The sequence below is a fragment of the Chiloscyllium punctatum genome, chromosome 17 (assembly GCF_047496795.1).
Source record: "Chiloscyllium punctatum isolate Juve2018m chromosome 17, sChiPun1.3, whole genome shotgun sequence".
NCBI lineage: Eukaryota > Metazoa > Chordata > Chondrichthyes > Orectolobiformes > Hemiscylliidae > Chiloscyllium > Chiloscyllium punctatum.
In genome coordinates this window covers 42,035,045-42,062,950 of record NC_092755.1, presented here as the reverse complement: position 1 = coordinate 42,062,950, position 27,906 = coordinate 42,035,045, and the positions used below count along the sequence as shown (strand labels likewise).

At 41.4% G+C, this 27,906-nt stretch overlaps 1 protein-coding gene across 2 annotated transcripts in view; it reads left to right on the top strand.

The window, feature by feature from the left end:
• Window positions 1-27,906, top strand: part of ccdc74b (coiled-coil domain containing 74B) — a 56,298-nt gene that overhangs the window by 8,675 nt on the left and 19,717 nt on the right. Inside the window, exons 3-4 of one of the 2 annotated variants that reach the window (XM_072586998.1) lie at window positions 23,641-23,685; window positions 25,520-25,597. In XM_072586998.1, coding sequence (XP_072443099.1) covers window positions 23,641-23,685; window positions 25,520-25,597 — 123 coding nt within the window. The remainder of the gene's footprint in view (window positions 1-23,640; window positions 23,686-25,519; window positions 25,598-27,906) is intronic. The other variant, XM_072586999.1, reaches the window with a different exon arrangement.

Below are 27,906 nucleotides of genomic sequence, written 5' to 3'. Positions count from 1 at the left end.
GAATTTTACTCTCCTGATGCCCTGGTGCTTACAGCTCTTAATACTCTGTAGTTTAACCAGACAGAAGACTGTCGACAGGCTGAATGTACTCAACTCAAAAGACTCAGTGCCACTTAATTTCATTCTCTCCCTTGCTACTTCAAAAAGCACAGCTCAAAAATATGTAGTACTTTATTTTCAAATTGCAAATCTCTTGTGGTATTTCAGTTATCCAGCAATCCAACTTCCATTTCAGCTAAAATAAAACAAAGAATTGCAGATGCTGGAGATCTGTACAAAATCAGAAATTGCTGATTTTCATCTTGGCAGCATTTGTGGGAAGAAAGCAAAATTGACATTTCAAGTCTAGTGACTCTTCTTCAGAACTGATAGCAGTGAGGAAAAACTGATATTTATGCTAAAGATGGGGTTGAGGATGGGATGAGGAAAAGAAGAGGTGAGCAGATAGGTAAAGAGAGAGAGATATGAAAGGGGTGAGTAAATGAGGGGATCATGGATGGCAGGCCAGGACAGAAGAAAAGCTGAATAATTGATAGTGAGAGCTGAGAGTATCAGAGCTGAGTAGTTAATGCTGAAAGCAAGCTATAAGACCATAAGACATAGGAGTGGAAGTAAGGCCATTCGGCCCATCGAGTCCACTCCGCCATTCAATCATGGCTGATGCGCATTTCAGCTCCACTTGCCAGCGTTCTCCCCGTAGCCCTTAATTCCTCTAGACAACAAGAACCTATCAATCTCGGCCTTGAAGACATTTAGCGTCCCGGCTTCCACTGCACTCCGTGGCAATGAATTCCACAGGCCCACCACTCTCTGGCTGAAGAAATGTCTCCGCATTTCCGTTCTGAAATGACCCCCTCTAATTCTAAGGCTGTGTCCACGGGTCCTAGTCTCCTCGCCTAACAGAAACAATTTTCTAGCATCCACCTTTTCAAAGCCATGTATTATTTTGTACGTCTCTATTAGATCTCCCCTTAATCTTCTAAACTCCAACGAATACAATCCCAGTATCCTCAGCCGTTCCTCATATGCTAGACCTGTCATTCCAGGGATCATCCGTGTGAATCTCCGCTGGACACGTTCCAGTGCCAGTATGTCCTTCCTGAGGTGTGGGGACCAAAACTGGACACAGTACTCCAAATGGGGCCTAACCAGAGCTTTATAAAGTCTTAGTAGTACATCTCTGCTTTTATATTCCAACCCTCTTGAGATAAGAGACAACATTGCATTCGCTTTCTTAATCACAGACTCAACCTGCATGTTTACCTTTAGAGAATCCTCGACTAGCACTCCCAGATCCCTTTGTGCTTTGGCTTTATTAAGTTTCTCACCATTTAGAAAGTAGTCCATTCCTATATTCTTTTTGCCAAAGTGCAAGACCTCGCACTTGCTCACGTTAAATTCCATCAGCCATTTCCTGGACCACTCTCCCAACCTGTCTAGATCCATCTGTAGCCTCCCCACTTCCTCAGTACTACCTGCCTGTCTACCTAACTTTGTATCATCGGCAAACTTCGCTAGAATGCCCCCGGTTCCCTCATCCAAATCATTAATATATAATGCGAACAGCTGTGGCCCCAGCACCGAACCCTGCGGGACACCGCTCGTCACCGGCTGCCATTCTGAAAAAGAACCTTTTATCCCAACTCTCTGCCTTCTGTTAGATAGCCAATCCTCAATCCATCCCAGCAGCTCACCTCGAACACCATGGGCCCTCACCTTGCTCAGCAGTCTCCCGTGTGGCACCTTATCAAAGGCCTTTTGAAAGTCCAGATAGACCACATCCACTGGGTTCCCCTGGTCTAACCTACTTGTTACCTCTTCAAAAAATTCCAACAGGTTTGTCAGGCATGACCTCCCTTTACTAAATCCATGTTGACTTGTTCTAATCAGACTCTGCTCTTCCAAGAATTTAGAAACCTCATCCTTAATGATGGATTCTAGAATTTTACCAACAACCGAGGTTAAGCTGATTGGCCTATAATTTTCCATCTTTTGCCTTGATCCTTTCTTGAACAAGGGGGTTACTACAGCCATCTTCCAATCGTCCGGGACCTTTCCTGACTCCAGTGACTCTTGAAAGATCTCAACCAATGCCTCTGCTATTTCCTCAGCAACCTCTCTCAGAACTCTAGGGTGTATCCCATCGGGGCCAGGAGATTTATCAATTTTAAGACTTTTTAACTTTTCTAGCACTATCTCTTTCGTAATGGCAACCATACTCAACTCAGCCCCGTGACACCCTTTAATTTTTGGGATATTACTCCTGTCTTCCACTGTGAAAACTGACGCAAAGTACTTGTTAAGTTCTCCTGCTATTTCCTTATCTCCCATCACTAGGCTCCCTGCATCAGTTTGAAGTGGCCCAATGTAATGTGATAATAGGTCTGGGATTTGGTGAAAATAGATTGGCTGTGCTAAACATAACCAGTGTCATAACGTGGCCAGGTGTGCCTGTCGGTAAAAATACATAGAAGGATGGAATCAGGCTGTACAGTTACTGACCTGTTGAGTATCAGAAGCTGCAGGATCTCCAAGTGGAAATGAGATGCTGTTCCTCGTGCTTGCACTGAGCCTTGCTGAAGCACTGCAGCAGGCCTGGAAATGTCGGTGTGGGAACACTTGGTGTGTTGATGTGGCAGATGACTGGAAGCTCTGGATCATTTTTGCAGACAGAACGTAGGTGTTTTGCACATATAGGGGGACCACATTGAATACAGCAGCGAATACAGTAGACTAGATGGAATGAAATGCAGGTAAATTGCTGCTTCACCTGGAAGGTAAGTCTAACCCTTGGATGGTGACAAGGAAGGAAGTAAATGGACAGATTAGATTAGATTAGGTTACTTACAGTGTGGAAACAGGCCCTTTAGCCCAAGAAGTCCACACCGACCCGCCGAAGCACAACTCACCAAAATCATTCCCCTACATTCACCCCTTCCACCTTCTGCGATTACATGGGAAGGTACCATGGGTGTGTGGGAAGTCACTGGGGATGGAGGAGAAGTAGTCCGGAGGGAACAATCCCTGTGAAAAGCTGTCAAAGGAGGCAACCAGGATATGTGTCTGATGTGGCATCCCATTGGAGGTTACGGAAATAGTGTCTTGCAATCCTTTGGATATGCACATTGATGGGATAGTAAGTGAGAACCAGGGGGATTCTATCACTGATGTGGGAAGGCACATAGCTGCGGACAGATGTGTGGGAAATGGGCTGGATATAACTAAGGGCCCTTTTGACTATGGTAGCTGGGAGTCCTAGTTGAGGAAAAAGGTGGATTTTCCTGAGGCCACCATGCATCACCAGAAGAGATACAACAGAGATGAAGAAACTCGGAGAGTGGAATGGAATTATTACAGGAAGCAACGTATGAGGATGTATACACTACTCTGGGTAGCTGTCGGAGTTTGTTCGTAATGGATATCAGTCGTCCATCAATCCCCAGAATCAGAAAATGATGTTAAGGGAAGATTCAGAGGTGGACAAGATGAAGATGAGGACAGGTTGAAATTGGAAGCAAAATTCTCTACTAATCCCAGCCCTGATTATTATTTATTCAGCTACTCTTTTATTCTGGCCTGCTATCCACAGTCACCATGTTCATCTACGCCTCTCCCTCCTTTCTGTCCCTTCCCTAACTTGGAAGTAGAAGTTGTAAGGAGCTGCTCCCAAGTGGAGTAGCACAATTGCTCAGTGATTAGCATGTTGCCTCGCAATACCAGGGACGCAGATTTGATTCCAGCCTTGTGTGACTGCCTGTGTGGAGTTTGCACGTTCTACATGTTTCTGCTGGGTGCACCAGGTTCCTCCCACAGTCCAAAGGTGGACATGTGTTTCTAGGTGCTATCAGTCCTGAAGAAGAGTCAATAGACTCGGAACATTAACTCTGCTTTCTTCCCACAGATACTGTTGGCCGTGCTAAGTTTCAACAGCAATTTCTGTTTTTGTTCCGTTTCAGCTTATAGACCCAATAAAGAAAATAATGTGGTCTCTTACCAATATGTGGGATACTGTGTGACTTGGTGAAGAACTAGGTACTAGTATTCCCATGCACAAACTTGCGGTCTACTGCAGGCCAAATATGTAAAATGGAACGTTCTGGAACTAGGGACCCAGGGAGCTGCCGGGATGGTACGTTTCCCATTGAAATGAATGGGTTCGCTCCTATCTGCAGTTTTGGGTTTCCATGATAGGTCATGGAACGTATCCCCAGCAGGTACGGGGGACTAGTGTACAGGGAAAATGTTGTCAATTGTTAAACCTTAAATCTGAGTTTGAACCCTGGTATGGAGTTAAAAGGGTATTAAGCTATGACCAACCCAGTCTGCAGAGGTTGTGCTTAGGATGGTGTGTTTGTGGAAATGTACCACAATGATCTGTTTTGGGTCCACTGCTGTTTTTCATTTTTATAAATGACATGGATGAGAGCGTAGAAAGATGGGTTAGTAAATTTGAAAGATGGAGGTAGGTATTGCAGATGCTGGAGATTAGAGTCAAGAATAGAGTGGTGCTGGAAAAGTACAGCAAGTCAGGCAGCATCCAAGGAGCAGAAAAATCGACGTTTCGGGCAAAAGTCCATCATCAGGAATGAGGCTGGGAGCCTCAGGAGGAATGGAGAGATAAATGGAAGGGGTGGGGTGGGGCTGGGGAGAAGGTAGCTGAGAGTGCAGTAGGTGGATGGAGGTGATAGGTCCGAGAGGAGAGTGGAGCAGATAGGTGGGAAGGAAAATTGACAGGTGGGACAGGTCATGAGGACAGTGCTGAGGGGAAATGAGGAAACTGGTGAATTCCACATTGATGCCATGGGGTTGGGGGGTCCAGAGGTGGAAGATGAGGTGTTCTTCCTCCAGGCGTCGGGTGGTAAGGGAGTAGCGATGGATGAATGCAGAGTACTGGACTAATGGTAAGATTCTTAGTTAAAAATCACACAACACCAGATTATAGTCCAACAGGTTTAATTGGAAGCACACTAGCTTTCGGAGTGACACTCCTTCATCAGGTGATAGTGATAGACTATCAGCTGATGAAGGAGCGTCGCTCCGAAAGCTAGTGTGCTTCCAATTAAACCTGTTGGACTATAATCTGGTGTCGTGTGATTTTTAACTTTGTACACCCCAGTCCAACACCGGCATCTCCAAATCAAGGTAAGATTCTTGGTATTGTGGATGAACAGAGAGATCTCTGTGTCCGTATAGATCGATCCCTGAAAATTGCCACACGGGCTGATAGGATTGTTAAGAAGGCATACGGTGTGTTAGCTTTTATTAGTAGAGGGTTTGAGTTTTGGAGCCATGGGGTCATGCTACAGCTGTGCGAAACACTCGTGTGGCCGCACTTGGAGTATTGCATACAGTTCTGGTCACCACATTATATAGGAAGATGTGGAAGTGTTGGAATGGAGGGAAAGTCTTATGAGGAAAGGCTGTGGGACTTGAGGTTATTTTCGTTTGAGAGAAGAAGATTAAGAAGTGATTTGATTGAGACAAATAAGATAATCAAAGGGTTAGATAAGGTGGACAGTAAGAGCCTTTTCCCTCGGATGGTGATGACTAGCATGAGGGGACAAAACTTTAAATTGGGGGGTGATAGATATAGGACAGATGTCAAAGGTAGTATCTTGACTCAGTAATGCCATGGAACGGCCTGTCTGCAACAATAGTGGACTCGCCAATTTAAGGGCATTTAAATGATCATTGGATAGACATATGGATAAAAAGGGAACAGTGTAGGTTAGATGGGCTTCAGATTGTTTTCACAGGTTGGTGCACACCAAGGGCCAAAGGGCCTGTTCTTCGCTGTAATGTTCTATGTCCTTTCAACACACCCCTTGGCAAAAAGGTAAATTCAGACACAGATTCTTACATGCAGTTGTCCAATCCAAGAGGAAACAACATCGAGAGATTTCAGAGAAAGTAGCAGCTTGGAATCATTCACTGAAGCTCCAATTCTTCTGGGACCCCAAACAGCTTCTGACTGTTAAAGTTAAAACAAAATGAGAAAGGCTGGTCCGTGAGAACTGGCCACTTCCATTCAAGCTGTTTCCATTGTTCCAACCTTTTAAAAACAAAACCAAAAGGCCTGCTAAGTGATTTACTTCAGCTGTTTCTAATAGCCAGTTCAGCACCTCCACCTTGACAACCTCGCTTTGAAAAAACAAGAACAAATAACCTTTTTAAAGTGACAGCATCATCACATGATATTGTTAGTTTGTGTCTGCATCAGCTAATAAAGGAGTTGTTGAAACTGGAAAAGTAGCCATTGAGAACGCTGCAGGAGGAGCCTTTGTGGAAAAATATCTTGCTGGTATTTACGCTGTCAAGCCCCTTCAGAATGTTATATGTTTCAATCAGATTATGTTATTCTTTTAAATTCCAGAGGAACTTACTCCTAATGTCAAACAAACCAACATGCTTAGAACGAGTCCCAGGGATAGCCAAATCTTTAGTGTTTATCTCTGATTCAAGTATATCTTAAGGTATAGAGATGAAAGCTATGCACAGTACCCCAGCTGTGCTTGCACCAAATCCCTACAAAACTGTAGCAAGATATGCTTGTTCTTGTGCTCCAGCTGTTGCTTGGCTTCCTAATTTCTTGCTATAATTTCACACTTCTTGCTTTATTCATTCAGAGAGCATGGTTTTCGTTGGCTTGGCTAGCATTTATTGCCCAGCCCGAGTTGCTCTTGAGAAGGAGCACTGCAGTCCATTTGATGTGTTCTGGAGGGAATTCCAGGGTTTTGACTCAGAGATATTGAAGGAATGGGAATATATTTCCAAGTCAAGATGGTAAATGGCTTGGAGGTGTTCCCATTATCGTCTGCTTTTAACGTTTTACATGGTAGTGGTCATAGGTTTGGAAGGTGTTTTCTAATGAGTCTTTATGAATTTCTGCTGTGAATCTTGTTGCTGATGAACACTATTGCACTGAGTGTCGGTAGAGTGAGTGAATGCTTGAGGATATGGTGCTGTCAAATGGCTGGTTTGACCAGGATAGTGTCAAGCTAACTTCGTGTTTCTTGCTGAGTACAACCAAATCTCTCTAAAATCAACATTTACAAGTTTCCGGCCTTTTTCAGAAGAATTGATTTTCTAATCTACTACCAAAAATAAGTAGCTAAAAAAACCTAAACTGTATAAATCTCATTGCAGCCTTTTTGTGTCCTCCTCACAATTTACAAACCCATCATCAGTAAACTTGGTTATATTAAGCTTGATCCCATTAATGTGGATTATGATATCTGAGGCACTGATTTTTGTGCACTCTCAAAGTTATCAACTACCTTTGGAAATTCAGGTATCTGAAGTGCATCTAGCCTTAGGATCTCCTTTATCTACCTTACTGGTTACATCTAAGAAGTTTATCAGTTGTTCCTTCTGCATGACCATAGTGACTTTGATTGTACTGTGATCTTATAATTGGATTGGTAACAATTCCTTAATAGCTCTGTTAAATCATCGATTAACGATTAAGTGTCCCATTTGAAAGGGCGCCACTAACCTCCTCAAACCAAAACATTAAAGGAAATTCGATTTAAGTGAAGATGTCTTTCCTGGAGTTGATAACACACTCCAGTCCTCCTGCCATCATACCACTCATGTCATTAATAAGCAAGGCAGGATGATCTATACTGAAGTAAATCATTGTATGTAGTGATTGTAACAAGGTCAACCAAGTGGACCTTATAGAAAATCACTTCCCTGACTGGGGCTGTTAATTTAGTCCAATCAGGGAGTCCTAGCTGACAGCTATAAACAGGGCTGTCACAGGTTCTGTTTATTCTGAGAGTTGGCTCTGAGGAAGCTGGAACAGAGTCAAGGATTTTCCAATTATAAATAAAGGGTGACTTGGTCACGGGATACTGGCATCTGTGGAGTTATTTAATTGTGCATGCTGAATTTTTCTTTTAATGCTTGTTTCTGGGATATGGACATTGATGGCTTATTGATATTTATTCCCCATCCCTAATAGGCCTTGAAAAGTGGTGGTGAGCTGCATTCTTGAACTACCAGAGTTCATGTGGTGTATGGACATCCACCATAATGTGAGAGATAGAGTTCCAGAACTTTTTCCAGTGACAGTGAGGGAACAGCAATATATTTCCAAGTCAGGTTGGTTTGGGACTTGGAGACAAACATGTGGATGATGGTGTTGTCATGTATGTGCTGTTCTTGTCCTTCTAATTGAGAGAGATAGGATAGGTGCTGTTGAAAAAAAAACTTTAATGAGTTGCTGCAGTGCATCTTGAAATACCATTCATGGCATCAACTAAACACTGGTGATGGATGGGGTGCGGATTAAGTCTTAGCGAGGGTCGAGCTTTTTGAGTGTTCTTGGAGCTGAATCCATCCAGGCAAGTGACATATAACAAGTGGGAGGCTTTCAAGGGTGTGATGACAAGAGTTCAGAGGCATTATGTTCCTGATAGAGTGAAGGGTAAGGTTGGTAAGATTCAGGAACAATGGATGAATAACAATAGTCAAGAATAAAAGGGAATCTCATTTTTATTATCGACAATTTGGTTCAGTTAAATGTCTTAATCAATATAAACAGTGTAGAGGAATTCTTAAGAAAAACATCAGGAAGGCAAAGATGGGATATGAGATAGCATTGGCAGATCGGGTTAAGGATAATCCAAAGCGATTGTACAAATACATTAAGAACAGCAGGGTAACTAGAGAGAGGATAGGGCCCCTTAAAGATCAGAAGGTCCACTTTGTGTTTAAACCCAAAGATGGGAAAGATATTAAGTGAGTATGTCACATCATTTTGTTAGTGTGAAGAAAGAAATGAAGGCTAGATAACGCAGAGGAATAAAGTTGATGTTTAAAAAACAAGTCCACATTACAAAAGAGGAATTTTGGGAGGTTTTAGAGAATATAAAGATGGATAAATCTCTGGGACCTGATCAAATGTATCCTGGAATGTTGTGGGAAGTAAGGGAGGAAATTGTGAGATCCCTTGCAGAGATATTTGAATTATCTATAACTATGGGTGAGGTGCCTGATGATTGTTAGGAGGAACCAGGAAACCATCGACGTGTGAGTCTGATTTCAGTTATGGGTAAATTATTGTAGGTGATTTTGAAAATAGGATTTATGGACATTTGGAGAGGCATAAATTGATTAGGGACAGTCAGCATGGTTTTGAGGGAGGTAAATCGTGTCTCACAAACTTGACCATCTTTTTTAAGGACATTAACAAAAGACGTTTAACAAAAAGACGTTAAGGGCAGAGCAGTAGACATTGTTTACTTGGACTTTAGTAAAGCCTTTGACAAGGTTCTGCATGGTAGACTAATTAGTAAAGTTGGTTAACATTGAATTCAGGATGAGCATGCCAATTGGATAAATTATTGGCTTAATGGTGGTGGAGGATTGCTGTTCGGAGTTGAGGCATGTTGCCAGTGATGTTCCACGGGGGTTGGTTGTGGGTCCTGTTTTGTTTATTGTTTATATTAATGATTTGGATTAGAATACAGAAAACATGTATCGTAAGTTTGCAGACGATGCCAAAATTGGGGTGTAGTAGACAGTGAAGAAGGTTTTCTAAGATTACAAAGGGATCTTGATGAAATGGGTCAATTGGCTGAAAAATGGCACATGGTGTTCAATCTGGATTAATGCGAGGTATTTCATTTTGGTACAACAAACAAGAGTCGGGCTTATACAATTAATGTAGGGCCTTGGGTAGTGTTATAGAACAGAAGGACCTAGGAGTTCAGGTGCATAATTCTTTCAGGTTTGCATCACATATAGACAGGGTGATTAAAAAGGCGTTTGGCACAGTGGCCTTCATTGCTCAGTGCTTTGAGTATAGGAATTAGGAAGTCATGTTGAGGTTGTATAGGACATTGGAGGGGCTTCTTCTGGACTACTGTATCTGGTTCTGGTTGGCCAGTTATAAGAAGGATATTATTAAGCTGGAGAGGGTTCAGAAAAGATTTACCAGGATATTGTTGGGTATGGAAGGTTTGAGTTATAAAGAACGGCTGGATAGGCTGGAACTTTTTTCACTGGAGTGTAGGTGGTTGAGAGGCAACCTTGTAGTAGTTTATAAAATAATGAGAGTTAATGGTAATTGTCTGTTCCCTTGGTCAGGGGATTTCAAGACTAGGTGAGGTAAGATAAGAGGAGAGAGATTTTAAAAAATCTTGAGGGGCAAATGTTTACACAGAGGGTGGTTCGTGTGTGGAATGAATTTCCAGAGGAAATGGTGGATGCAGGAACAATTACAACGTTTATAAGCTATTTTGATAACCCTTTTGGAAGGGTGTAGAGGGAAATGGTCCAGGAACAGGCATGTGGGACTAGTTTAGTTTGGGATTATGGTGAACATGGGCTAATTGTATTGAAGGATTTGTTTCCGTGCTATATGACTTTATGACTCTATGACTATGACTAGCATCTGCCTGGCAATGTGGAAAACTGTCCAGGCATATTCTGTGTCCAAAAATTAAGTCTAGACCAACCTGGCCAATAGTAAAATGATAGATGGTGTTACGAAATTGAAAGAGTGTATGGTCGCTTTAAGAGAGAGGTGCCTTTTCTGAGCTGAGAGATTGTGACAGTACATGTGTCTGTGACTAGCTGACAGGCGCAGAGAGTGCTGACAATTGATAATATGTAACAATCAGCTTGGAGTTGATGTTAAGGCAACCAGATTTGAATTTAACCAATTAATTTAAATTAATTTCCCTCCAGTGTGGAAACAGGCCCCTCAGCCCAACAAGTCCACACAGACCCTCCGAAGAGCAACCCACCCAGACCCATTCCCCTATATTTACCCCTGATTAATCCACCTGACACTATGGGCAATTTAGAATGGCCAATTCACCTAACCTGCACATCTTTGGACTGTGGGAGGAAACCGGAGCACCCGAAAGAAACCCACGCAGACACGAGGAGAATGTGCAAACTCCACACAGAAAGTTGCCTGAGGCGGGAATTGAACCCTGGTCCCTGACACTGTCAGGCTGCAATGCTAACCACTGAGCCACCATGCCACCCACACTTCCTGAAGAAGAGCTTATGCTCAAAACGTTGATTCTCCTGCTCCTTGGATGCTGCCTGACCTGCTGAGCTTTTCCAGCAACACATTTTTCAGCTCATGCCACCCATACGCCCAGGATACCAAAAATCAATTGAATTGGATTTGATTGTATTGACAACATTGGACCAGTAAGAGGGTATGAGTCTTGGGAGTTTAAAAAGGAAGGGTATTTTGAAAATTAGTCAGAGCCAACTGCCATCTAAAGAAATAAACAAGGCTCTCAAAGAAATCTCTCAGAAGGCATAACCTTTTCAAGGCACCAAGGAATTTTATACAAAGACACTCGCAGTAAAAAAAATCATTTAAGATGACCCAGGGAGAAGACAGGAGAATCAGAAGAACAGAAGGAAACAGCAGATTGAGACAACCCAGGAAGGAAGTAGCAGATTCAGAAGACTGGAAAGAAGACAGCACCAGAGACTCAATGGACTTTGAAAGATAAAGTTAATTTAATGTTTAATAATTGTGTTATAGAGTTGATGTCAGATTGTGATTAGTCAAGACAAAGGGGGCTTGGGTTTATTAATAGTTTTTGTTTAGTGTTTACTGTTAGAGTTAGAAAACTATTTTTTTTCTTTAAACATTGGAAATCTGGAGTTTTCTTTCACTGACTCACACCTTTCTGGGGTTCGACCACTGAGTCGTAACAATGGTGTCATCAATAGTTCAATTTAAATTTTGCCAGGGACCACATAGCTCCTGACATCAGAATCATACAGTTCAACCTCGGTCCTCAAGTTTGCATCGACAAAACTTTAATACTACTGACCCTACTTCCACTTTTCCGCAATAGACAGTTGCCTTGTTATGACACTTCAAATGCACATCCAAGTATGTATTACCTGTTGTGAGGTTTCCCACCTCAACCTAAAACGTATAAAGGTGGATATATTCCCGGGACCAGATCAGGGATACCCTGGAACTTTGTGGGAAGCTAGGCAAGTGATTGCTGAGTGTGACAATCCTGCCCCTTTAACAAAGTCTTTTTTTTTCAAGAGGGGTGGTGAAGGCAGAGGTGTGGATATGTCTGGAAGAGGCTACTTTAAACAATGACAAGGGGATGGCCAGTTCTCCCAGTTCAGGGTTTTTTTCTAGTTTGGTTTGTTTCAGCAGGCAGTCAGCATCTGTTGGTAGCAGACAAGCTGCTACTGTGAAAAAAGGTTTCTTGCCTGACTCTTCTCTCCGCAATTCTTCCTGCCTGTAAGAACCTGAGTTTTAATTTACCATTTGCCAGAGGGTGTGTTTTTGGAATGTTGCAGGTATTGGAACAGCTCCTTCGTTAAGTTGCAGTTTCAAGTCAGTTGGGTTTCCAAATAGTTGTTATTCTAAATTCTGTTTTTTTTTATTCGTGTTTCAACTGTATTGTGTAAATAAATTTTATTTTGCTTAAAGTGGTTTGACAAGCTACATCACTCCTGGAATATCCATTTTACATCTGCCTTTAGGGGTAAGTAGGAGGTAATTTAGGGGTACCCATTCCTGCATTTGAGGAACCATTTATTGATTGTATAGGACTCCTACCTCAAACAAAAGGTGTGAATCAGTATTTGTTGACAGTAATGAATGTGTCTACTAGATTTCCTGAGGCCATTCCATTACGCAATATCAGAGTTAAAAGGATTGTAGAAGAGCTACTCACATTTTTCACTAGATACAGACTACCTAGAATTAGAATCGACATTTCGGGCATAAGCCCTTCATTCGCAGTAGGTTAAGATCAACTAGGAGAAAGTGTAGACTGCAGATGCTGGAGATCAGAGTTGAAAAATGTGGTGCTTGAAAAACACAGCAGGCCAGACATCATCCAAGGAGCAGGAGAATCGACGTTTCGGGCATAAGCCGAAACGTCGATTCTCCTGCTCCTCGGTTGCTGCCTGGCCAGCTGTGTTTTTCCAGCACCACATTTTTCAACACTGGTCTCCAGCATCTGCAGTCCACACTTTCTCCTTCCTATAATTAGATCAAGGGTCAAACTTTACATCGAAATTATTCAAGCAAGTTATGGACAGTTTAGGAATTCAACTCAAAACCACTGCATACCATCCAGAATCGCAGGGAGCACTGGAAAGGTGGCATCAGATGTTAAAGATCATGTTGAGGGCTTATAGTTAAGACTATCCAGATGATTAGGATAAAGGAATTTTGTTTGTGTTATTGCTATCAGAGATTGACAAAATTCAGTCCGTTTGAATTAGTTTTTGGGCATGAAGTGAGAGGACCACTAAATTTAATTAAGGAGAAATTGGTGAGTCAGAATTTAGGGACACATATTAGCCCTTGTGTCAAATTGTAGGGAACGGTTTGATAGAATCAGAGAGCTAGCTAGACAGTCATTTAAAAATATCACAGCATATGATGAAACAGGAAGCAGACAAGAAATCAAAAACTCTTCAATTTGCTAATAGAGATAAAATAATAGGTGAACCTTTAAAAGCAAAGTTTAGTGGACCTTATCAAGTTGAAAGGAGATTGAGTCAGGTGAACTATTTCATAAGGACTCCAGACAGAAAGAAATCTCGCAGAGTGTGTCATGTGAATATGTTCAAAAGATATTTTGACAGGGAAGGAAAGCAAAAGGAGAATGGGTACAACACAGTGAATAACCAAGTTCAGAGGATTCTGAATTAGACATGCCTCAAATTAAATTGGACAATGAGGAAGTTCTCAAAAGTTGGGATAAATTATTGAGTTAACTTCTAGAGGAAAATCAAAATGACCTGAAAGAGTTATTGCTATCGCATGGGATAGGGAGAATAATCCAGGGGTTGCAGGGAAGGTAAGTTAACCCTATAAAAACTTACCTCATGGGATCAGTGGCCTTCATTTTTGCAACAGCAGCAGTGGTGAGAGCAAGGACCAGGGGGCTCCTGGGAAGATAAATTGCATGCTCCTCCTGTAGAATGTGGGAGATAAGGGTCACCACTAGTGTCCCTGCTGATTTCATCTGCGGGAAGTGCACCAACTGCAGCTCCTCAGAAATCGCATTAGGGAATGGGAACTGGAGCTGGAACTGGCTGAATTTTGGATCATTCAGTCGGCTGAGAGGGTAACTGAGAGGAGTTACAGGGAGGTAGTCACACCTCATATATAGGATAAAGGTAGATGAGTTATAGTCAGGGTTACAGAAAGGGAACAGGCAGATAGTGCAGGGATCCCCTGTGACCGTTCCCCTCAGTAACAAGTATGCCGTTTTGGATACTGTTGTGGGGGACGACTTATCAGGGGTAAGCAGTGGGGCACAGATGTCTGGCACAGAGTTTGTCTTTGTTGCTCAAAAGGGAAGAGGGGAGAGGAGTAGAGCATTAGTCATTAGGGGCTCCATAGTTAGGGGGACAGATACTGATCACAGACCTCCAGTCTGAAAAACAACCCTCCACCACCACCCTCTGTCTTCTATCTTTTGAGCCAGTCCTGTATCCAAATGGCTAGTTCTCCCTGTATTCCGTGAGATCTAACCATACTAACCAGTCTCCCATGGGGAACCTTGTCGAACGCCTTACTGAAGTCCATATAGATCACATCTACCGCTCTGCCCTCATCAGTCCTCTTTGTTACTTCTTCAAAAAACTCAATCGTTTGTGAGACATGATTTCCCACACACAAAGCCATGTTGACTATCCCTAATCAGCCTTTCAAATACATGTACATCCTGTCCCTCAGGATTCCCTCCAACAACTTGCCTACCACCAATGTCAAGCTCACTGGCCTATAGTTCCCTGGCTTGTCCGTACCACCCTTCTTAAACAGTGGCACCACGTTAGCCAACCTTCAGCCTTCCGGCACCTCACCTGTGACTATCAATGATACAAATATCTCAGCAAGAGGCCCAGCAATCACTTCTCTAGCTTTCCACAGAGTTCTAGAGTACACCTGATCAGGTACTGGGGATTTATCCACCTTTATGCGTTTCAAGACATCCAGCACTTCCGCTTCTGTGATGTGGACATTTTGCAAGGTGTCACCATCTATTTCCCTACAGTCTATATCTTCCATATTGTTTTCCACAGTAAATACTGATGCAAAATACTCATTTAGTATCTCCCCCATTATCTGCGGCTCCACACAAAGGTCACCTTGCTGATGTTTGTGGGGCACTATTCTAGATTAGATTAGATTACTTACAGTGTGGAAACAGGCCCTTCGGCCCAACAAGTCCACACCGCCCCGCCGAAGCGCAACCCACCCATACCCCTACATTTACCCCTTACCTAACACTACGGGCAATTTTAGATTGGCCAATTCACCTGACCTGCACATCTTTGGACTGTGGGAGGAAACCGGAGCACCCGGAGGAAACCCACGCAGACACGGGGAGAATGTGCAAACTCCACACAGACAGTCGCCTGAGGTGGGAATTGAACCCAGGTCTCTGGCGCTGTGAGGCAGCAGTGCTAACCACTGTGCCACCGTGCCGCCCTAAATGTCTCCCTAGTTACCCTTTTGTCCTTAATGTATTTGTAAAACCCCTTTGGATTCTCCTTAGTTCTATTTGCCAAAGCTATCTCATGTCCCCTTTTTGCCCTCCTGATTTCCCTCTTAAGCCTTTATACTCCTCTAAGGATTCACTCAATCTATCCTGTCTATAGCTTACATATGCTTCCTTCTTTTTCTTAACCAAGGCCTCAATTTCTTTAGTCATCCAGCATTCCCTATACCTACCAGCCTTTCCTTTCACCCTAACATCTGCCCCCAATCAGATTTTGAAAGTTCTTGCCTAATACCGTCAAAATTGGGTTTCTCCAATTTAGCGCTTCAACGTTTAGATCCATCACTATTTTAAATCTAATATAATTATGGTCGCTGGCCCCAAAGTACTTCCTCACTGACACCTCAGTCACCTGCCCTGCCTTATTTCCCAAGAATAGTTCAAGTTTTGCATCTTCTCTGGTAGGTACATCCACATACTGAATCAGAAAATGTTCTTGTACACACTTAACAAATTCCTCTCCATCTAAGTCCTTAACACTATGGCAGTCCCAGTCTATGTTTGGAAAGTTAAAATCCCCTACCATAACCACCCTATTATTCTTACAGATAGCTGAGATTTCCTTCCAAGTTTGTTTTTCAATTTCCCTCTGACTGTTAAGGGGTCTATAATACAATCCCAATAAGGTCTATAATACAATCCCTTTCTTCCTTCTCAGTTCCACCCAAATAACTTCCCTGGATGTATTTCCAGGAATACCCTCCCTCAGCACAGCTGTAATTGTATCCCTTATCAAAAATGCCATTCCCCCTCATCTCTTGCCTCCCCTTCTAGCATTTGTATCCTGGAACATTAAGCTACCAATCCTGCCCATCCCTGAGCCATGTTTCTGTAATTGCTATGATATCTCAGTCTCATGTTCTTAACCATGCCCTGAGTTCATCTGCCTTCCTCGTTAGGCCCCTTGCATTGAAATAAATGCAGTTTAATTTATTAGTCCTACCTTGTCCCTGCCTGCCCTGACTGTTTGACTTACTTCTGTTCTCAACTGTACAAGTCTCAGATTGATCTCTTTCCTCACTATCTCCCTGGGTCCCATCCCATCCCCCCCACCTTACTAGTTTAAATCCTCCCAAACAGCTCTAGCAAATTTCCCTGTCAAGGACAGTATTACTGTGGCAGAAAGGATGTTTGATCAGGACTCCTCTACTGAGGTACTATGGGCTGAGGTTAGAAACAGTAAAGGAGAAGTCACCGTGTTGGGAGTTTTCCATAGGCCTTCAAAAAGTTCCAGAGATATAAAGGAAAGGATTGCAAAGATGATTCTGCATAGGAGGAGCGAGCATGACAGGATAGTTGTTATGGGGCTTTCAAATGTTGACTGGAAATGCTATAGTTCGAGTATCTTAAATAGGTCAGTTTTGTCCAATGTGTGCAGGAGGGTTTCCTGACAAAGTATGAGGATAGGCCAACAAAAGGTGAGGCCATGTTGGATTTGTTACTGGGTAATAAACTGGGCCAGGTGTTAGATTTGGAGGTAGGTGAACACTTTGGTGATAGTGACCACAATTCGGTTACATTTACTTTAGCAATGGAAAGGGATAGGTACGTACCACAGGGCAAGAGTTATAGTTGGGGGCAAAGCAATTATGATGCAATTAGGCAAGATTGAGGATGCATAGGATGGGGAAGGAAACTGCAGTGGATGGGCACAACTGAAATGTAGAGCTTGTTCAAGGAACAGCTACTGCGTGTGTTTGATAAACATGTACCTGTCAGGCAGGGAGGAAGTGTTTGAGTGAGGGAACCATAGTTTACTAAAGAACTTGAACCCTTTGTCAAGAGGAAGGAGGAGGCTTATGTAAGGATGAATGTGAAGACTCAGTTAGGGCACTTGAGAATTATAATTTAGCCAGGAAAGACTGAAAGAGAGAGCTAAAAAGAGCCAGGAGGGGACATAAGAAGTCCTTGGCAGATAGGATCAAGGAAAACCCTAAAGCTTTCTATTGGTATGTCAGGATTAAAAGAATGATTACAGTAAGATTAAGGACAGTCAAGGACAGTAGTGGGAAGTTGTGCATGGAGTCCGAAGAGATAGAAGGGGCACTAAATGAATGCGTTTCGTCTGTATTCACACTGGAAAAAGATAAAGTTGTTGAGAAGAATACTGAGATACATGCTACTAGACTAGATGGGATTGAGGTTCATAAGGAGGAGGTGTTAGCAATTTTGGAGAGTGTGAAAATAGATAAGTCCCCTGGGTCGGATGGGATTTATCCTCAGATTCTTTGGGAAGCCAGGGAGGAGATTGCAGAGCCTTTGGTATTGATCTTTATGTCATCATTAACTACAGGAATAGTGTCAGATGACTGGAAGATAGCAAATCTTGTCCACTTGATCAAGAAGGCAAGTAGGGACAACCCTGGCAATCATAGACTAGTGAGCCTGTCTTTTGCTGGGTAAAATGTTGGCAGGATTATAAGATATAGGATTTATAATCGTCTAGAAAGGAGAAAGTTGATTAGGGATAGTCAACATGGTTTTGTGAAGGGTAGGTTGTGCCTCACAAACCGTATTGAGTTTTTTGAGAAGGTGACCAAACAGGTGGATGAGGGTAAAGTGGTTGATATAGTGTATGTGGATTTCAGTAAGGTGTTTGATAAGGTTCCTCATGGTAGGCTATTGCAGAAAATACAGGAGCAAGGATTGAGGGTGATTTAGCGGTTTGGATCAGAAATTGGCGAGCTGAAAGAAGTCAGAGGGTAGTGGTTGATGGGAAATGTTCATTACTAGTGGGGTACCGCAAGGATCTGTTTTGGGTCCATTGCTGTTTGTCATTTTTATAAATGACCTAGATGAGGGCATAGAAGTATGGGTTAGTAAATTTGCGGATGACACTAAAGTTGGAGGAGTTGTGGATACTAATAGAGTCATAGAGATGTACAGCACAGAAACAGACCCTTTGGTCCAAACCGTCCATGCCGACCAGATATCCCAACCCAATCTAGTCCCATCTGCACCCGGTCTATATCCGTCCAAACCCTTCATAGTCAAAAACGCATCCAAATGCCTTTTAAATGTTGCAATTGTACAAGCATCCGCCACTTCCTCTGGCAGCTCATTCTATACATGTACCACCCTCACGTGAAAACGTTGCCCCTTAGATCTCTTTTATATCTTTCCCCTCTCACCCTAAACCTTCTAGTTCTGGACTCCCCAACCCCAGGGAAAAGACTTTGTCTATCTATCCTATCCATGCCCCTCATGATTTTGTGAACCTCTATAAGGTCACCCATGAGTTGCAACACTCCAGGGAAAACAGCCCCAGCCTGTTCAGCCTCTTCCTATAGTTCCAATCCTCCAACCCTGGCAACATCCTTGTAAATCTTTTCTGAACCCTTTCAAGTTTTGCAACATCTTTCTGATAAGAAGGAGACCAGAATTGCACATAGTATTCCAGGATGTTGCAAGTTACAGAGGGATGTAGGTAAACTGCAGAACTGGGCTGAGAGGTAGCAAATGGAGTTCAGTACGGAAAAGTGTGAAGTGATTCACTTTAGGAGGAGTAACAGGAATACAGAGTACTGGGCTAATAGTAAGATTCTTTGTAGTGTGGATGAGCAGAGAGATCTTGGTGCTCATATGCATAGATCCCTGGAAGTTGCCATCCAGGTTGATAGGGTTGTTAAGAAGGCGTATGTGCATTAGCTTTTATTGGTAAAAGGATTGAGTTTCATAGCTCTGGTGTGGCCATGCTGGGAGTATTGCGTACAGTTCTGGTCACCACATTATAAGAAGGATGTGGAAATGTTGGAAAGGGTGCAGAGGATATTTACCAGGATGTTGCCTGGTATGGAGGGAAGGTCTTATGCGGAAAGGCTGAGGTTGTTTTAGCAGGCAGTCAGAATCTGGTAGCAGAGAACTGTTACTGTAAAAACAGGTGCCATGCTTCAACAGATGTTTTTTGCTTGACTGTTCTCTGCACCATCTCTCCTACCTGCAAGAACCTGAGTTTAAATTTACCATTTATGAAGGGGTATGTTTTCGGGATGTTGTGGGTATTGGGACAGCTCCTTCATTAAGTTGTGATTTCGAGTCTGTTGTATTTCTAAATTCTAATAGTTGTTATTCTAAATTCTGTTTTATTTTACTTGTGTTTCAACCATAGTGTGTAAATAATTGGATTTCTGATTTGAATCTTTTCGTCTAATGCTCTTACTGATTTTTTGCATATAGGTGTATCTTTAACTACTTTGGAATCCATATCTATGATTACCTGAAGAATTTTGACTAAAATCTAGTATTGTAACAGATTGATTAAATAATTCAGGAGAGATTGATTACTTACAGAGTGGAAGCAGGCCCTTCGGCCCAACAAGTCCACACTGACCCACCAAAGCGTAACCCACCCAGACCCATTCCCCTACACCTAACACTACGGGCAATTTAGCATGGCCAATTCACCTAACCTGCACATTTTTGGACTGTGGGACGAAACCCGGAGAATGTGCAAACTCCACACAGCGAGTCGCCTGAGGCAGGAATTGAACCTGGGTCTCTGGCACTGTGAGGCAGCAGTGCTAACCACTGTGCCACTGTGCTGCTCACGGTGAGAGTCAGTAATTAAATGTCTTATCTATGTCTTCTGTGTAAACAACTGGAGTTGCACATTCTATCTTAGTTCAGTAAACCTGAGTCTATAGAGCTATTATTGTCCTACTTGTAAAGACTATATTAAGCAAATATTTTCCCAAGCCCTCTATCTCCTGGCAGCCATGTTCTGCTGCATTAATCATGAGCAGCTTATTGCCATTTTGCGCTGCTCAGTCATGGACAGTCCTAACGACCCCCCTTTAATTGAATCACAAAGCACACAAATATGTGTTTACACATACGAGATAGGCTTTCGATTCAAGAATGGTTGCTTCAGCAATCCTGCTACTTTCTTTGTCATTGACCTTTCTCACACACTCATGCTCATTCCCTTCCCTCCTCTTCCATCCTGCCATGTTTTCTACTTTATATCTTACTTCCTGGATATGCTGATTGATCAGGATTAGTACAGACTCCCATTTCGCTCTGTGGCTGTCTGATACTGCTCTTTATCATAATTTGTTTTCCAGTTCCCTACCCACAGAATACCTCACCCAACAACAGTAAAATTACATCATACATGGACTCAAAATTTCCCCAGCCTCCTTCTTCTGTATCCATATTGTGGATAATTCTTCAATATTTTTCCTTCTTTGCCTATTTTATGAATGTTTGTGTAATTGAGTGGTAACTACCTCCATATTCAAGTACCCACCATGAGCTGCAAAGTTCATGGTATCAAACAATACAGCTCTAACAAATTAAAGTGCGTTCATCAGGCTTTACCTTCTGCTTTCCCCTCCTTTTCTTACCCCTCCCGGAGTCATTAATTAATTAATTCATTCATTCATTCATAACTCTATTTAGCCCATTTGGTTTACAAGAGCACATTTTGATTCATTCAGACTGGTACCAAGTCTATTGGTACTAATCCCACTTTGTTCACAATACATCCAAAAGCTAACATAGTTAAAAACATCGTTTAATTGTGCCATTATATTCAAATAAAACTGAGATATATTTGTTACGTATATCTTTAATTCTTTGACAAATTTGTTAATGTTGCTGCGGTTCATTACATATGAGGGTAAATGGAAGGGAAATAAAGAATTTGGCGGGAAAGTTCAAGATGCTTACATATTCAGAATTTAATAAATGTTTCATTTTAAGTGGGCCATTATACCAGGCCATGACGGTGTTGAACAGTGTAATTTTGCTGGATTTCAATGAATCTTTGACATGTTAAAATTTCGTACCAATATGTATAAATAAAATTTATTGCCAGTAATTCATTCTTGTTTCTCTTGCTTTTATCTGGTAATTACCTTGACTGTAATTCATTATGTTTGTCTTCTTTACCCGAGACAAGTTGAGCGATCAAAACATGGTATTTCGGATTGTATGGAAAACAAATAGCATGAAAGCAAGGGAAGAGTTAAAGCATGAAGACCACTGGTGATTTGTTGCAATGGGTCTGTGGAAGGCGGGTGGGATAAGAATAGTGGAATGCTCTTACACCAATTAGTAGAGTAAGGTTGAAGCTGAAAAGTCACTATGTTGAGATGGGATAACACAATTAGTAAAATTAGCCTCATCTGTTGAGTATCATTATGACAAGATTGGGACCATAAATATTTGGGACATGTCATTAAATGTCTAATTAATTAGTTAGTAGGGTCAGTCTGCTTGAGACTATTGGCAATAAATATCTAATCATGACAATAGGAAAATATTAAGTAGGGTCTGGAATGAAAGACCATTTTTTGCAAAAGCTGACACTAAATATCTAACCGTGACATTAGAATAACATTAAGTAGAATAAAGAGATAATGGGAACTAACATCACTGGTTTATTGTGTAGCTAGAGTAGGGTACTTTGTTTAATATAGTTGGACTTGCAGATAAGCTAAGAGAAACATGATAAAAAAAATATTAAAAACCATGGATCCTAAGGTTTGGGGGCATTCGAGAATCTGCTTTCTCAGTGTCACGGTTTTTGTTTGCAAATAAAAGAACTACTTCTTGAAGAACTCTCTGCATCTCCTGGTGATTCTCTACATTTTCTCCACGACAACTGCAGCATGAATTCAGCCCTTTAAAACTAGTGCCCATGTAATAGTCAACCCTATAAATTGAATCTTTAAAAATAGTCTCAAAAATTTGACTTTTACACAAGTATATACGGTATGTCTGGATTGCTTAACAGGCTCTCCTTTACCAAGTCCTGTTTCTCAACTCTCAAAATGGCCAGTGTTTCAGGGAAGGACAAAGAGAAGACTTCAAAAACATTCTGAAGTTCTCCTTGAAGTGCAGCATCGTTGATATTAATGACTGGAAGGAGCTTCCAATTGTTCAAAATAGTAACAACCTATCCACCAAGCTGCATTAGGCTTTGATGGTGTTTTAATAATGAGGTACAGAAAAGGAAGCAAAGCCTGCACTCAGTTCATCCCACTCTCCTCTCTGAGTCAGAATGGTGTAGGTTCAAGTTGCATTGCAATGTTTTGAGTATATAATAACAGGAAACTAAAATGCTGCAGAACCTCAGCAGGTCTGGCAAAATGTGTGGGAGGGAAACAAAAGTTAAAGTTTCAAGACTGATATGATTCTTCTTTGACATTCTGGTTCTCCAGCACTTTGTTTTTATTTGAGTATTTACTCTAGATTATCTCCTCAGTACAGAAGTGAGGTGGTTCTGCAGTGTCAGGATAGTGTCTTCAATGAGATGCTAAAGCAAAGCACTGTCTTAACTCTCAGGTGAACATAAAAGAAAACAGAAAACAGAAAATATCTTATGGTACTATTTGAAAGATGAACAAGAGAGTTCGTTAATGTTCCTGCCATACTTCTTACTCTGTCATTATTGCTAAAGAAAATATCTGGCCATTCACTTCAATACTATTTGTAAGGTATTGCTGTGTGCAAACTGACAGCTGTTTTCTCACATTACAACATTGGCAATAATTCAGAAGTATTCAATTGATTATGAAGCATTTTGTGACATCCCAATACCATGAAAAATGCTATTTCAATGCAAGTTCTTATCTGAAATTCCAGTGACAACTCTGTAATGTGGATTCATTGACCAGAGACCGTAAAAGTAGAAGTAGGCCATTCAATGAGATCATGGCTGATCTGATAATCCTGAACTCGTTTCCTACCTTTTCCCCAAAATCCTAATTCCCTTTCTGATTAAAAATATCTATCTCAGCCTTGAATATACCTAACAATCTAGCCTTGTCAGTCCTCTGCTGTAAAGAATTCCATAGATTTATTACCCTCTAAGAGGAGAAATTCCTCCTTGTCCTTGTCTTAAATATGCAACCCCCTTATTCTGAGATTATGCTTCTGGTCCTAGACTCCTCCACAAGAGAAAACAACATTCCCTGTCAAGTCTCCCACTTTTTTTTCATTTAATGAAATTCTATTGACAATGATGTAATATGGATTAATGGGGTATTGCAAAAGGCATAACAACTTTCTAGAAAAGCTTCACTCCTTGGTGATGCACTGCATGTCATCTTCTTCTCAAATTGTTTATTTCTATACCTAATGAGTTGCTTCTTATTTTCAGATCTCCATTTCAAAATGATAATGAATCAGAGGTTGACCCCTCAAGGTAAAATGTTCATTAACTTTTATTTATTGTTAAATTAATTTTGTCATCTCCAGTAGTTTAAGTAGACAGTTGGTTTAAAACCTAACAGAATCTCAGCAACCTTCAACTAAGCAAATAGGGTGTTGGACTACCTGGTAAAACAGTAGAGAGTGAGCACAGTAGAGCAATAGTTGGAGAGCAAATAGTGTGTCAGCCAAGTCCAAAGTGGCAGAAGCCAGAACTGAGAAAGAAAGACATGCTGATTGGTCAGAATAGAAGAGCAATAATTAATTTACTTGGACTAGAGAAAGCAGTAAACCCTAGGTGCCAGTGGGTGGTCCTCAAGGTGGTATTCCCAAGGGACCACTGTTGGAATTGGTATACCCACACGCAGCATCATTGCTGAAGATGGTATACCTCAGGATTATATGCCAAAAGATAATTATTCAAACAGATCCCAGGTCCATGTATTTATGTCAGAGCTTTATTTCAGTTAGCCACACACTCACCCCACTGATTACTAGCTCCCAATATTTATGCAACCAACCCTTCGTTAATATATCCATAATTTGTTCCCTAACTCCATTAGGTCTCAGGTATTTCTTCATACCATATTTGATGATAACAGGTGTCAGTGCTGGAGGTATTATACCTCGGGTCAGTTTTGGAAGTTGTATACCCCAGAGGATGGCCCTAAAGTTGGTATACTCCAGATGCTAATGTTGGAAGTTGTTGCTGGAAATGGTATACCCTGCGGGTCAACCCGAGAGATGGAATACCCCAAAGGTCAAAGCTGGAGTGGTATTCCCTAAGGAGTCTGAGCTAGAAGTGGTATACTCCAAGTAATTGCTGCTGGAATTGGCATATCCAGAACCCGGTCCTTGGTAGTCAGTACTGGAGAAAGTGAGGACTGCAGATGCTGGAGATCAGAGCTGAAAATGTGTTGCTGGAAAAGCGCAGCAGGTCAGGCAGCATCCAGGGAGCAGGAGAATTGACGTTTCGGGCATGAGCCCTTATTCAGGAATTAGTCAGTACTGAAAGTACTGGAAGTTCCAGGGATTGGTGCTGGATCATCTTGTTTTAACAGTATTAATATAATTTGGGCTTGTGTCTGACAAATGAACTCTCACAGTTAATTAATCACAAAAGTATAAAACTCAACCAAGAATTGATGATGTGAAGAGGAATATGGTAAAGTGTGGTCTAGTGGAATGAGCAAGGGTATGTGGATCGGTTTATAAACATTCATTCCCTCCACTGCTGATGTTCAGTATCAATGGGGTGTACCATCTCTGAAGTGCATAGTAGAAATTCACCAAGGCTCCTCAGACAGCACCTTCCAAACCCATGAGCACTACTGTTAAAATGACAAGGACAGTAGATACATGGAGACACCATCACTTGCAAGTTCCCCTCCAAGCTACTCATTATCCTGACTTGGAAATATTTTATCGTTCCTTCAATGTCACTGGGTTCAAATCCTAGAACTTACTCCCTAACGTATTGTGGATATACCTACACCAAATAGACTGCAGCAGTTAAAGAAGGCAACTCACCTTCTGAAGGGTAACTAGCAATGAGTAATAATGCTGGGACAGCCATTGTCACTCATACCCATGTGTGAATAAAAAAAAGGTGGGCAATCTCATATTTTTAGGGAAAACAAGAATTGCACATTGCTCTGAGGCAGAGTCTCTTGCACCTTTTCCTGAAAATGTGGATAAATATTTGTTGTAGAAGAAATCTGCAGCTCTGAGGAAATAATAGAGAAATGGGATTATTATAACTTTTCTCAATAAAGATCCAGCGTGCATACAATGAACTGAACAACTGCCCATTTTATTTTATTTTTCAGTGGGGAGTTCACTGTGCGTTAGTCCAACTGGTCCAATCTCAGATACTGCCCAAATGAGTTCCAGAGATCATTCTACAGGTAAATATGCAAAACCTCCTTCATCTCCTTTCACATGCTATTAATCTTTATCTATTTTTGGTTGATTGTCCAATTTCAATATGTTGTAAAAGCTGCATTTTTATGACATACTCAATGGCTGTATTCAGGAGCTGCATTGTCATGTAATGGGCAGGAGAGTGGGGTTGAAGCTCAAGATTAGCCATGATTATATTGAATGATGAAGCAAGCTGGATGGGCCAAATGGTCCTGCTCCTGCCTCTTGAGTTCTTTTGTACTCTTCTTCTGCTACATTGTTGTGTGTGGGATTGATTCCTTCAGTTACATATTATTATATCTCTTTAATCTGTCCAGTGTTTGAATGTAATGTCCACAGGAGGGTCCATTATAACTCTTATTATCTATCCTACAGCAGAATATTAAGCAGTTCGATGGAAAAGATCATATTTTGTGGATTTATGTCCTGTGGTGGAAGGTTTGCATGAAAACCCTCAGGTTCACTTCCCTTTGTACTCTAGCTTTTTCTTCATCAAGTCCAATTTTCCCGGACCAATTCAGACATTTTCCTTCATTACTGAGTTATGACAATCATTATCCACCCCAAATCCAATTTTGCTTTTAGACATTGATCTGAGAATCCATGTCATGGATGTGTTCATTGATCAAGTGAGAAAGTTGAACAATTGTAATTGATCAGGCAAGATGATTCAGAAATCTGTTATAACGTGGTTATTATATCGTTAAACCAAAGGGCACTTATGGTGCAGTGGTGGTGTCTCCCCACATCTGGGAAGAAGGCCTGAGTTCAATTTCCACCTGGGAGGTGTGTCATAATTTAGGACATAGAACAATACAGCACAGAACAGGCCCTTTGGCCCTCGATGTTGCGCCAACCTGTGAACTATTCTCAGCTTGTTCCCCTACAGTATCCCATCCTCATCCAAGGATTGTTTAAATCTCCCTAATGTGGCTGAGTTGACTACATTGGCAGGTAGGGCATTTCACACCCTTACCACTCTCTGAGTAAAGAACTTGCCTCTGACATCTGCCTTAAATCTACATCCCTCAATTTGAAGTTATGCCCCCTCGTACAAGCTGACGTCATCATCCTAGGATGTCCAAACAGGTCGAATAAAAATAACTATAATTAAACTGAAGGAAGTAATTGTATAAAAGAGCCAGACACTTTGAAAATACGGCATTGGCTGTAAATTGCTTTGAGATGTCCTGAGGTCATGAAAGGTGCTACATAAATACAATAGCTTTCTAACCGCAAATAATATAAGTGAAGCATGAATAACAAGCTTACATAACCCATTCAAATCTGAAAATATCTCCATAGTACATTAAAACTGACCACTAGCAACATTCATGGGTATTCACATATTAAATCTGTCACTTAACATTGCTACATGCTGTTTTACTTTTGCTGAGTATGAGCAATACCAGGAAAACAAGTAGCTATATCAATGCAAAGAGTATTTGTCAAAGTTTTCCAAAGCTTCACATTGTGTTGCTTTTGCTTCATGTTTATTAAAGTATGTTATGTATGAAGTTTTAGTTTAATCAATTTTATGGTTGCTTGAAGACTTGCTGTGCACTCTTTTAGTAAATATAAGTGTTACAGATTTAGCTAGCTGTACTATTTCCACATTTTACATTTTGGAATGTACTTGGACTGCCTATTTTCCACTTTCGTGATTGTGAATCTAATTGTGTAATTGTATACCCTCTAAAGATCTGACTAATCATTTATTTACTGTATCAAGTCTTTCCAATCTTTTCAGCAAATCAGTGTGCAATTTAACAATTACAGATGTTCAAATTCATTGAATTTCGTTAGTTTCTCTGTGTAATATGACAAAACAATCACTATGCTACAATCGCCAACATCAATGATTTATCCTACTTGATTTAATTAAACAAGATAACCTTTAAATGCTTTTCTGCTTTGAATCTTCCCCTCAGCCTCTGCTGGGTTGGCTTCAATGCTACCTGCTTCACAAAAACTGACTTCTGATCTTTTAACTTGTTCTGTCATATCTATATCAGACACCCCATGGACTGCCCAGAACCTCCCAGTCAAATAGATGTGAGGTGTTTGTCGATTGCTGGATCAGGTTAATAAGTTGCTTCACGAAACAAAAACCACATGGATAGACTGGGACTTTTTCACGGGAGCATAGGAGGTTGAGGTTTATAAAATCTTGAGAGGCAGAGTTAAAATGAATAGCGCAGAGAGTGTTCAAAAATAGGGGGCATATTTTTAAAGTGAGTGGAGGAAGATTTAAAAAGGACATGAGGGATAACTTTTTTATGCAGAGTGGCTT